Source organism: Phragmites australis, chromosome 11 (assembly GCF_958298935.1).
Source record: "Phragmites australis chromosome 11, lpPhrAust1.1, whole genome shotgun sequence".
Classification (NCBI taxonomy): domain Eukaryota; kingdom Viridiplantae; phylum Streptophyta; class Magnoliopsida; order Poales; family Poaceae; genus Phragmites; species Phragmites australis.
In genome coordinates, this window is record NC_084931.1 from 29,685,828 (window position 1) to 29,698,166 (window position 12,339).

At 41.6% G+C, this 12,339-nt stretch overlaps 3 protein-coding genes across 3 annotated transcripts; all 3 read left to right on the forward strand.

Moving 5' to 3' along the window:
• The first annotated feature begins 131 nt into the window (after positions 1–131).
• Positions 132–2,369, forward strand: LOC133885829 (large ribosomal subunit protein eL38z/eL38y-like). The gene is made up of 3 exons (XM_062325581.1): positions 132–285; positions 905–1,088; positions 2,161–2,369. The coding sequence occupies exons 1-3, from the start codon at positions 283–285 to the stop codon at positions 2,181–2,183; spliced, it is 210 nt and encodes a 69-aa protein (XP_062181565.1). The 5' UTR covers positions 132–282; the 3' UTR covers positions 2,184–2,369.
• A 1,920-nt stretch (positions 2,370–4,289) lies between these two features.
• LOC133884615 (calreticulin-3-like) lies at positions 4,290–8,642 on the forward strand. The gene is made up of 14 exons (XM_062324089.1): positions 4,290–4,482; positions 4,841–4,948; positions 5,070–5,262; positions 5,673–5,931; positions 6,014–6,070; positions 6,161–6,208; positions 6,553–6,639; positions 6,722–6,779; positions 6,971–7,038; positions 7,344–7,439; positions 7,523–7,579; positions 7,663–7,755; positions 8,158–8,181; positions 8,279–8,642. Exons 1-14 carry the CDS (start codon positions 4,377–4,379, stop codon positions 8,288–8,290), a joined length of 1,266 nt encoding a protein of 421 aa, XP_062180073.1. The 5' UTR covers positions 4,290–4,376; the 3' UTR covers positions 8,291–8,642.
• A 1,013-nt stretch (positions 8,643–9,655) lies between these two features.
• LOC133884146 (NAC domain-containing protein 68-like) lies at positions 9,656–10,300 on the forward strand. The gene has a single exon (XM_062323507.1). The coding sequence runs from the start codon at positions 9,656–9,658 to the stop codon at positions 10,298–10,300; it is 645 nt and encodes a 214-aa protein (XP_062179491.1).
• Positions 10,301–12,339: the final 2,039 nt, after the last annotated feature.

Consider the following 12,339-nt stretch of genomic DNA (forward strand, 5'->3'; position numbering starts at 1 on the left):
TATCCGGCGACAGGAGTATACATCTGTAATTTTTTCAAAATAAATGTATATATTTACAATTTTTATTTAAAAAAATATAAAAATCGTTTTTTACTTACCTAGTTTGGGCCGTCGTAACTTTGCAAACTGGGCCTATAGGAACGGCCCAAAACATAAGGCAGGATTCCGCCTGGCTACAAAACCTAGCTCATCTCCGCCGCGCCGCCGCCGCCTCGATCTCTGCCGCTCTACGCCTAGGTTTTGTGACTCAAGGTTCGTGGCCTCCTCTCGAGCGCAGCCAACATGGTAACTTCCGCTCCTCCTTTGTATCTCATGCCCCTCATTCTTTTCTCTTCTCGATAGATCGACGAACTGAACACTGAGTAAGGGATTCAGAATGCGAAATTTGTACATGTCTTGGTTGTCCATGTCGTTTTCTAAGTGTGCAGCCGATGCACTGTTTATTTGTTTAAGATGATAGCTTTTCATCAGATCTAGCTAACCTGTAGTGCTCTGTGTAAATATCGTTCGGTTTCGTAGCGGAAATCGAATTCGGTGGGTGACTCAAAATGCCATTAGAGTTCATAAATCAAAAGAAAGTGGGATAATTGTGAGACCAAAATGTTTAATTCCAATATTAAAGACTTGACAGGATAATAGTCCTACTCAGATGTGATAGCGTGCAAGGGACCTGGATACTGATTAGCTGTAAATAAATTTGAATTTGTTATGCTATTGAGGATACACTATTGGGGATACAATACCCATTTTAGAACCACCCACTGCTTCAAGGTATTGGCCTATTGGTTATTTCGGTATATGACAGTTGTTGGTCTTGCAGTGCTGAGCTGACATGGTAAGTTGATTAGTCGTAAGTGGTTGATTCTGATTGTTTTTCTGTTCTTTTTTTTTTTTTGGTCTAAAGCCGAAGCAAATCCATGAGATCAAGGACTTCCTTCTCACAGCAAGGAGGAAGGATGCCCGCTCTGTGAGGATCAAGAGGAGCAAGGATGCTGTCAAGTTCAAGGTTCGCTGCTCCAAGTACCTCTACACTCTGTGTGTCTACGACACTGAGAAGGCTAACAAGCTGAAGCAGTCTCTACCCCCTGGTATGTAGTGGGCTAAGCCCAGCTTGATCCAAAATAGTCCTTGTGTATCCTAATGTCTCTATGCTCTTAGTGGATGTGACTTTGTCTATTGTATGACTTAAATCTAGATAAAATTAGACATGGGATTGTAAGTGTCGCACAGATGTTCATCAAGAAAATAAACTTTTGTTATTCCTAATTGTGAGTTGTGAGCAGAAATTTTGCACAAGAATGTAAGATAGTTTTTCACGGAATAGAAAAACATTCTGTATTGAGAGTTCTGGCTTCTGACTGTTGCTGGTTTTGCTATGCATGTAGTGTACTGTGTACGTTATTGCAGCCCTATTAGATTTTAGTAATTGTAGTTTTTCATCATTGGACAATCATTTGAACTTTGAACAAGCTGTTTCTTGAAAGAATTGTAGTGCTTTACATATTTATTTGATGTTGGTAAGTGTCGTCTGGTCGTCATGTATACTTATTGTTAGCTGAAAGCTTGACTCTGATCTTTGCTTCAATAGAGATCCTCATCGGAACACTGTTATTTTCTGTGAATACTGCTTCAAGCCTACTTAATTGCAGCACTAATGAAATATATATGTTACTCTTACTGAAATATAGCTTTGGGAACTTTGTACTCCGTGATGAGACATGCCTCTTTGAACAAAGTATTTAGTTAAAGGTTTTGCTATGGTACAGGTGATTGAATTTGTTGTTTGTTATACTCGATGGCTGAATCGTGTGATTTTTGTCGTGATTAGTGCATGCTGCACTGAGACGAGCTCACATTTGTTACAGTAGATTGTTTCCTCAGTTTCTTTGAGTTAACTGTTCCTTTCGGTGTTTTCAGGCTATTGTCAGATAGCCCCTCCCTTAGCTAAATCGAAAGGTTGTACACACGCATTCTTCAATTTTGTTCTAGCTGTCAGCGTCAGGTCCTCAATTGAGAAGTAGATAAGGATTAGTATTAGCTCAAAAACTTGATTCTTCTGTGTCCTTCAGTGCACCTGTTTAGAAATGAAATATGGTTATGAAAATTTCCATGCCATTGTGCAAGAATCAAGATACTGACTTTGATCTCTTCTTTTGGCAGGCTTGAGCGTGCAGGAGGTTTGAGATTTGGAAACAGTGACTATGGTTCCTCCGTTGGTTACTTCAAAGATTTGTCAATCTACCTTCAATTTAGCTTATGTAGTCGACTCCTGAACGATGTTGCTAAATGTTTTGCTGTTGAGAGAAAAATGTTATGTGGAATTAATATGATGACCGGCTGATCTTGTGAAATCATGTCGATGCTTTCTACTCTGGAATGTTTTGCAGCGGTGACATTCTCTGTGTGACATGTGAAGAGTTGATATCAGGTTTAATGGTTCTTATGGTGTGAAATTCTCCGTGTGACATGTGAAGAGTTGATATCAGGTTTAATGGTTCTTATGGTGTGAAATCGCTGGGCTTTTAGTCTAGGGGATCAGTTAGATCAAACCACTCGATCTCTATGGCCTTGGAGATGAACTGCAACACCTACTTGCTGTTGGTTCTCATCGTGAGATGCGCATGCTACACTACCATTGCATTGCTGCTCAACTTTTACCTTGCAAGTTCATATCAGTTTGCGATAAATTGTACTCCTCGGACGAGGTTTTAATAAGTAGTATTGTATAAGTAGTTAAACAGAGTCATATCTGGTGAAATTAAAAGTATTTGATTGATCGTAGCTGTCTAGACAAGTTAAATTGAGTTTCTGTTTAGTTGATTGAATTTGAGATTGCAAGAACGGATACAAAAGTTGAGATTATTATTGGTTATTTTTATGCGGATTTTGTGACACTGATGAGTAGGTCTTGCTTGTATGAGCGGATGTTGTATATTTGTACTCATCGGATCAGGTAGCAGCAGTAAATACAGATAACCAAACGGGTTCCTTTTCAGAATCCTACACATTGGTTATGCCAGATTGAGAAAGATTTAGAGAACTAAACACACCTATTATAAGTAATTGTATAGAGATAAAGAAGTAGAGAATATAGAGTGATTCTTGTATTTATTGATGAGAATGTTTACATATTTATACATGTTGAATGGACATATTAAGTGGACATATCTATTAAGGAGATATAACTCTTGTAGTTAACTCTTAATTGATCACATGATGTTTATTCTCAACTTATTCTAGTTGTAAGCTTTTTTTTTTAAACTCCTTTAAAACCCTATGAGAAAATATAAGGATAAAATAATATGTTAATGTGCCATTAAAACTCCTTTAAAAACTAATAAAAAATATAAGAAAAAAATAATATGACATATATTGATTATTGTCTCATTGTAAGTTTATATGAGAAAGCTAGGTAGGAAAAAATTCATTGGTGAGCTGAGAGAATAATAATTATGATATATGGATCATATTAAAACCTTTTCAAAAATCTTTTAAAAAAGTAGGAGAAATAAGATAGATATTGCTTCGTTAAAAAACTTATATGAGAAACCGTATAAGAAAACTTATAAAGAAAAATAGTGTAATATAGCATGAATATGTTATTATTCAGGGATCAATCCTCCTGGATCTGTAAATCTCGTAGTTGTCGCATACTAGTTACATGAATATATTTTGAAATGTGAAAATTGATAAAGACTTAATAGATAAATCAACGAGATTATCACATGATTAATTTACAAGATTTATATTTTCTTATTATTTTATAATTTATGAGGATAGAACAATTGTTTGAACTGATGAAGTGTTTAGTCTCGACAACCCCACCCTAGATACCAGAAGCCGCAACGACCAAAACGACTCTTCCACGGGCAACGGATACACGTCGTTTGGGTGACGTGGAGCTCTTCTACAGGCTGTCGCAGCAGCTCCGACGAGCGGCGATTCGCTGCAGCGGGATCCGTTACGCTCAACTGTGAACGTGGGAGTCACGGCCTCCGGGTTCCACAGCTCGGGCCGTGGGAGTCATGGTCCACGGTGCACTTTGACGAGTCAACGTCGTCGCCCGCGTTGCTGTCCACGTAAGCCGGTCCACCACGGAAGACCGGACCGGCCTTCGCTTGCAGGTCTCCACCAGCAAGCCACTCCCCTTGGAACGAGCCAACTCGACCCCCTTGTGTTCGCGAGAACCACAAGAATGCCATCCTCGTCAGTCAGCCTGAGCGGGACGGGATGGCGTCGCCGTAAATACTTCTCATGCCGATCCCCTTCTCGGCCCCCCTCGCTTTACAAATATTCCCTTCGCGGCGCCCACCAGAAATTGGAGAAGCTCGCCGCAGTGCGGATTCCCGTTTAGCGGCGGCTACGGAGGCGAGGCGATGGGCCGCCCCCGCGATGGCCGCGCCTTCCTCCACCGCGCGCTTGTTTTCTCGTCGCTGCTGCTCCTCGCCTCCGCCGAAGTCATCTTCGAGGAGCGATTCGATGGTACTGTACCTGTCCGCTGTCCCTATTATTTTAGTTACTAGTTTGGTGTCACTAGTTACTGGCTTACTGCTACTATCGGCAGTTCGATAGCTTCGGTTTATACTTCAGAAGAGGGCAAACTTAGTCTAGAGAGCTTTGTGTTACTGTGTTAACTGTTGATTGCGCGTTTTGGTATGCTCCTGGAGTCAAAGGGCAGCATCTGAGTTAGTGCAAGTTAACTAATGGCCGTGGCTATGTCATATCTTGTGCAATCCATGAACCTTTTCAGTAATCCATGTTGTTTTGCTCAATTCCTTCTTTTTTTCTGGTGGACCTTTTTTTTTTGCCTAATGAAATTGTGCAACATGCTAACATTTAGATGGGTGGGAGAGCCGTTGGGTGAAATCTGATTGGAAAAGGAGCGAAGGAAAAGCTGGAACGTTCAGACACACTGCGGGAACCTATTCTGGAGATCCTGATGATAAAGGTGAGGATTTGCATTCGCGCCATTTCAAGTAAAAATGGTCATATGAAAGGTGGAGCTTTATTATGATATAGTTTGTTTCACGCGTCATATGGTTATTTGTGTTTTGCAACCGTTTTCTCAGGTATACAAACAACTATAGATGCTAGGCATTTTGCTATATCGGCAAAATTCCCAGAATTTAGTAACAAGAACCGGACATTGGTGATTCAGTACTCAATAAAGATTGAGCAGGATATTGAATGTGGCGGTGCTTACATCAAGCTTATGTCTGGTTATGTCAACCAGAAGAAATTTGGCGGTGACACTCCTTACAGGTCAATTCACTACCTTATATCTTTGGTTATGAGGTTCCTTCATATAATGTTTAAAATAAAAGACATCATGAAAAATATTGTGTCTACATGCAAATATAATACAAAATTGACCAAAATGTCTTAAAGTTTTCAATAAATCACCATAAGAAGCATTAAACCTTGCACCTAAGCCAGTTGTATTACCAGATAGTCAAATGCCCCATGCTTACCTGTAAATATGTTTACTGACACAATACCAGCAATGATTGGAGAATAATCTACAACTAGATGTTGACCTAAGCTGTATACACCATGAAATGATCAAATGACTTATGTATCCAGTCCAGTTGCTCTCCTTATTGGACTTTTAGTAGTTGTTCAGTCTGTCTAATCTTCTGCTGAGCTAACTGTCTTGACGTTTACTTCTGCAGCTTCATGTTTGGGCCTGATATATGTGGGGATCAGACAAAGAAGCTTCATCTCATACTTTCTTACCAAGGGCAAAAATATCCTATCAAGAAAGATCTAAAATGTGAAACAGACAAATTAACACATTTTTACACATTTATTCTTAGGCCTGATGCCTCTTATAGCCTCCTTGTTGACAATCGGGAGAGAGAATTTGGGAGCATGTATACTGACTGGGACATCCTCCCTCCTCGTAAGATCAAAGATACTAATGCAAAAAAGGTTTGAGGTTTGCTGGTGTGATCAAAGCAATATTATACTGAAATACAACGGTATTCTTTTCTTATACATGTGTTTCTTGCAGCCAAAAGATTGGGATGATAGGGAATATATTGAAGATCCTGATCAAGTTAAGCCAGAGGTCTGCTTTGTCATATTTCTCGTACTTAAGTGAACCGATTATTTAAATCAATAATTCTCTGTAACCTTTTACCTGCACTGCACTGACCAGGGCTATGATTCAATTCCTAAAGAGATACCTGATCCAAAGGACAAAAAGGTATATATTTCTGAGTTCTTACTTAACCATTTTATTGCCACATTGGTGATCCAGAAAACTTCTTATTTATTTGAATTTCGGTGTACAATCTCACACCTTTTTAGTTTATATTATGAGACAAAGGAATAAACAAATGTTTCCACTTGACCAATTCAAGCTATTTATATTTGCTTGCTACTTTTGAAACATCCTAGTCACTTTTCTTGAGTTGCTGGCTAGTTGGCAGCGATTTCTTAGCCAGCATGACTAAATGATTCTTCTAATGCTCGATGAATATTTTTTAATATTGTAATTAGTAAATGCAACAATGTGATGCAAAACATTTTGTTCTTATGCTAAATCAGCCCGAGTCATGGGACGACGACGACGACGGCATATGGAAGCCTAGAATGATTCCAAATCCAGAGTACAGGGGACCATGGAAGCGCAAGGTTCGTTTTCTTGACTAATTATCTTCTTGTAACCTTTTATTTGTTTGAACAATTATGTACTCTCACGTGCTTCTGCTCTCAGAAAATCAAGAATCCTAAATATAAGGGAAAGTGGAAGATCCCATGGATTGATAATCCAGGTGAGAAACATAGATCTGATCTCTTGTCTGTGCTATAGTAATGTCCCTTCCATATTCTTTTGTAGATTATGTCTACTGTTTGATGCATAACAGTTTTCTCCTACCAGTAATATCACTTCATATCTATTTTTGAACTGAACCTTGCACGCCTAACCTTCAAGAGTAAACATTACATGAACTATCTTCTGCAGAGTTTGAGGATGACCCAGACCTATACGTTCTGAAACCTTTGCAGTATGTGGGAATTGAAGTTTGGCAGGTAACCTTTGCAGTAGTAGTTGGTCGTGGGTTAACAGTCTCTAGTTCCTTGTGCTGGCTTCTTGTCGGCCTGCAACTTGTTTAGTTGGCATTCGTTGGCCTTGTAGCCCAATTTTTGCCTGTTTTTCTTTGTTCTGTTTCCCCGGTTTAGGGTCTTCTTTAATAAATTCACAGTAGGGGCTTCCCCTACTGTATTTCCGTCAAAAAAAATATATATATAGTAGTTGGTCAAAGATGCGATCGTAATTCTTGGTTGTATCAAATGACTTGAATCCTATCTGAACTTACTACTACTACTATATACAGGTGAAAGCAGGTTCAGTTTTTGACAACATTTTGATTTGTGACGACCCGGATTATGCAAGACATGTTGTAGACGAAACTTTTGCTGCAAATAAGGAGGTAGATGGGACATATTTATTAAGTTGATCCATGCTGTCTATTTCCCTGGGAACCGTTTGTCTCAGTTCATTTCTGTGCTGCAGGCTGAAAAGGAGGCCTTCGAAGGAGCTGAAAAGCGGAAGAAGGCTAGAGAAGATGAGGTTAGCGCGGTCTAGTCTGGTTGCTGTTATGTGTGTACTATTCTATGGAGTGGGACCAGTTAACAGGGGTTACTTTTCCACAGGAAGCACGGCGGGCGCGGGAGGAAGGGGAGAAACGAAGGCGAGAGAGGGATCGGGACCGTGGCAGGGACCATTACAGGAATAAATATAAAAGAGTACATTTCTTCTCTTTGCTATGTTGGATCCTCTTTTTCCCTGTTGCAATTCAGTTCGTTTTGTCCTTGTCATATAGGGAATTATCCTTTTGATTTGAAGTTTAGAATTTCATCCTCTTAATTTATCTCTTGCCTTCTCAAGGATTATCTGCCAAAAGTTTCAGGCTATAGGTCTTTGCTTTCCGGTAACTAACAAGTATAAACGATTGCATCGATGATGCAAACAAATAACACATATGTCCAGCACACCAATCAAGAATTTTAAACATCATGACTCCAGTGAACAAGTGTTCATAGCTGCATTGTGTGCTTAACTATTGATGCATAGTCAGTCAGCGATACGATAGCGCTCTAAATATCAACCATAAGCTGACATGCTCTTTCTTTCCTCTGCATTTGCAGCATCATAGGCACTACGACGATCATGTAAGTTGCAAAGCATCTTTGTTTGTTATCCTGTGACGACCTAACTTACCTAAGAAACAGTTTACTGACGGATATGAATTGTTGGTTCCATGTTCAGGACGAGCTATAGATATTTGCATTCTTTCAAGGGGTGCTAAACTGGTTACTGCTGGACATCGACTGTCGTCTTCTATGGAAATTGAACATGATGCTTGTGTCAATAAATTATGTCACTTCGGGGCAGAGCAAGTTGAAGTCCTTAACCATACGGTCGTAGTCGTGGAGAGCACACGTACAGATGTTGTATGCTGTACGCAGTACACCCGAATCAAATTGAAACGGTGATCTTAGCGATGGCATGAGATTCGCCATATCCCAGCTGTAAATTGGCCATGAAGTGTGAAGTCTGAAGTGTAGCACTGTCCTTGGTACTCTTAGATTTACCATGACGAGTTAAATGCATGCTGCTGATTTTCAGACTCCTTTTCTGCTTTTTTCTTTTTTAACGTAAGACTCCTTTTTTTTTTCAGTTTTCCTTTTTATGATACCGCAAGTCACAGTGGTATATAACTATATATATGGCTGTTTGCTCCATTGGTGCTTGCATGTGTTATCCACGTGTCCAGTAGACGTAGCCATGCGCCGACAACTGCACAAGCGTATGCCCGATCCAAATCTGCTGCGTCTCCAGCGAGCAGCAGAGCGCCAGCGTGCACAGCCGTGGTGCAATGCTACGCGCGCCGCAGCCGCCACGCGGACACGGCACCGATCGATAGTCAGAGGAAACAGGGAAACAAGGAAAGAAGTTATCACTGTAGAGGATAAACAGTATTTTGCATTAGGATCCGTTCCTACCGGCGGATCAAAATTTAACGGATCGGATCAGACTCTACAGTAGCCAATAAACAGTAGTAAGGAGGTGCAAACAGTAAGCGAATTACTGTTTCTACAGTACTATATATAAGAGTTATAAGATTATGGTTGACTGCTTGTATGAAGATAATTTTATAATACTAATAAGTGGATCTGTTTGTATAAGTAGATATAAAATTTACATTTGTTAGATCAGATCGCAGAGTGAAGCTCGAACTTTTAGATCAGATTAAGACTATATATTAAAAAACCATTGAATCAGATTTGCTATAGTATATAAAGACAAATAAATATGTTTTTTAGATTTTACGTATCCACTATGTCAGGACTGAGGAGATGTAGGGAACCAAACGAACCCGTAAGCGCGTGGCCGGGCCGGGCCAGAATTGGCGCCGAGCCGCCGAAGTTGCCTGACCCAGCACCCGATCTCGGCCGTTGCTGTCCAATGCCGGTCGAATCTGACGGTCCGGTGCTATCAACCGTACACCTCGTCGACCTCGACCACGCGCAACACCAGGCGCCAGGGCGATATAAGCGCGTGGGCGGGCGCCCCAATCTGCGCTCGATTGTCTTGCCCTAAACCCGCTCGTTCTCGCCGTAAGCCCTCCGCGCTCCACAACCCATGGCTCTCCTCCCGCCGCCGCGTGGCCTGCCGCCAGGTCTCGTCTTCTACCCCTCGGACGCCGACCTGCTCTCGGCGTACCTCCGCCGCAAGATCGCGGGCGAGCCGCTCCCCGCCCCCGCGGCCAAGTTCTTCCACGACGCCGACGTCTACGCCGCCGACCCCAACACGCTCACGAAGGCCTACCAGGGTGCGCAGGGGAGCAGGCGCAAGGGAGGTTCTTGGTTCTTCCTCACCCACGCGAGGCCCAAGAACAGCAGCCGGCAGGTCGGGGACGGCGAGGGCGCGTGGTGCTCCGTCTCCGTGAAGGCCGGCGCCTGGGACGTGGTCGACGGCGAGGGCCACCGCGTCGGGCGCAGCCAGATGTTCGCGTACAAGCCCAAGAACATGAACGGCGGGAGCTCCGAGTGGTACATGGTGGAGTTTGCCGCCGAGGATCAAGAAGATTACCAGGGCCGTGGCGGCGAACAAGAACAGCCCGTGCTGGTTCTGTGCAAGATCTACCAGTCGCTTCCCTTCGGGCGCCGCGCTCATCCATGGATTCCACTGCATGCGCCGGGTTCCGTGACCTCTGTTTCTTGGACAGGGTGCAGCGCCAGCAATGAGTTTCGTGTCGCGCGCGAGCGGAACGCCCTATGCTTCTGATCTGCCGTCGGCATCGTCTTCTCTTCGCGGTGGCCTGGACTTCTCGGAGATTTTGATTAGTGCATATTAGGAGCGCTCCATGACTTGTCTGCATGTTTTGTTTCTACTGATGGGTGACCATGACCGAGACCTTGGCATCTTTTGAAGTTCTTTGACATCTTTAGTAGTTGCTTCGAACAATAGCCTATGCAGTCCAGAGTAGTGTAACTGTTGGAAGTTCAAATGTTTTTTCAGTCTGAATTTTGGGGTGTTTATGCAACCTCTTTGTGATTTCAAGAGATGTAATTGTGTAAGCATGCATCTGTTAACAAGAGATTATCGGTATTCCCTTTGATGATCTTCTTTTATATGTGACTCGTAAATAATCATATGTCCGTCTCTTTTGAAATGCCCAGATCTGTTATCATCTTTGAGTTCAGATGTTTATCATCTAGTAATTTAGTCGAGTGTAGTGTAACTGCTGAAAGTTCTAATGTTTATTCAATCTGAATTTCGGGATGTTTATGCAGTCTGTGTTTTCCTTGTGTAGTAGACATATGTAGTTGCTGCCAGTTGAGCTGAATTGGCTCATGCACAATATAAAGAGCCTTTTGCATCATTGATCTATGGGAAAAGTACATTTTACTCTCCTCAACAATCCCGTTTGTCCGGTCTAAAAAAATAATCCCGTTTGTCCGAATTGCCCCCAAGACAAAAACTTGACCCGATTTAGTCACCAAACTATTCAAATGTGCTCAATTTATCACCTAATGAAATTTATATTTTCTGTTTCTTCTCGTACCAATTGTATTTTAATTTCAAATTTCGTGGGATGCTAGAAGACATTATACCTTATGTTAGAAAAATATTTATAATTCCTCTATTTTTCATGCATTTCTGTACCTCACGGTTTAAAATAGTATAGAATAATCATAATCTATGAATATGACAACAAAGTTTTTTTTGTAATGTAGGGTTTAATGTCTTCCATCGTCCCACAAATTTTGTGCTTAAACCAAAACTTGTATGAGAAAAAAGACAATTTCATTAGGGGGTAAATTGACCACATTTGAATAATTCGGTGGAATAAATCTAATCAAGTTTTTGTCTAGGAGGCAATTCGGACAAACGGGATTGTTGTGTAGTAAAATGAACTTTTTTATCATGTGACCCCTTTAATCATCCTTTTTTTATCTCTGTATGTAGGCCTAAATTTGTTATCATCATGGAGTTTGCACTGTGTTTTTCTGATGACCTAGAAAAAGCTATTTTGAAACCCCAGCTTGTGAATGGATCTTCAGGCTCTCAAGACTATAAACTAGAATGAAACGACAACTTAACATAAGTAAACTCTGCTGCATGTGAACATTGGCAACATTGACACTGTTCTAGCTAATGGCCACACTGCAATATGATTTCAAGATATTCTTCTCTCACAATCAGCAACCAAGCCAGATTCATGCCAAGCATAACACCGGAAGGTCGATCTATCAGACTTCGTCCAATACTGCAGATGCACAAATTCTTCCACGGATGCTAGGTGCAATCCGAACCCTCGATGAACGCTCGAATGTAGCTAGCATCAGTTTTAATTTATCCTCGCGTGGTTGAAGGAGATGCTGCTGCTGGATGGAATGCTTCCGGGATCTCAATTGCAACGTGCTCCCACAAGCAAAGAAGGATTCCAAATATGACGTCGATGTGATCATAGTAGGATGGATGTTGAGAATGGGGTTGTCATCGGTTGCTTGTCTTCCCTTAGGTTCATCTCACGTCGATCAACTCGTACCCAGTGGACCAACAATACAAGCCACAACCTGTGTGATTTACATCCGATTAGCGGTGTTAATCAGCCCAAATCATTCCCTTTTTTTCATTAAGAAGGATTATACTCTTCAACCACACAGGTGCTGAACAGCGTCTCCGAGGATAGACGCAGCGGATGAACCCTTCCCTACCAAACTAAATCATCTCAACTCAAAAACCAGCCCACTAAAACCGGTTTGAGACCAAACCATTAGCAAATTTAATTAGCATGGCATTTTTCTCGCATAGTCTCG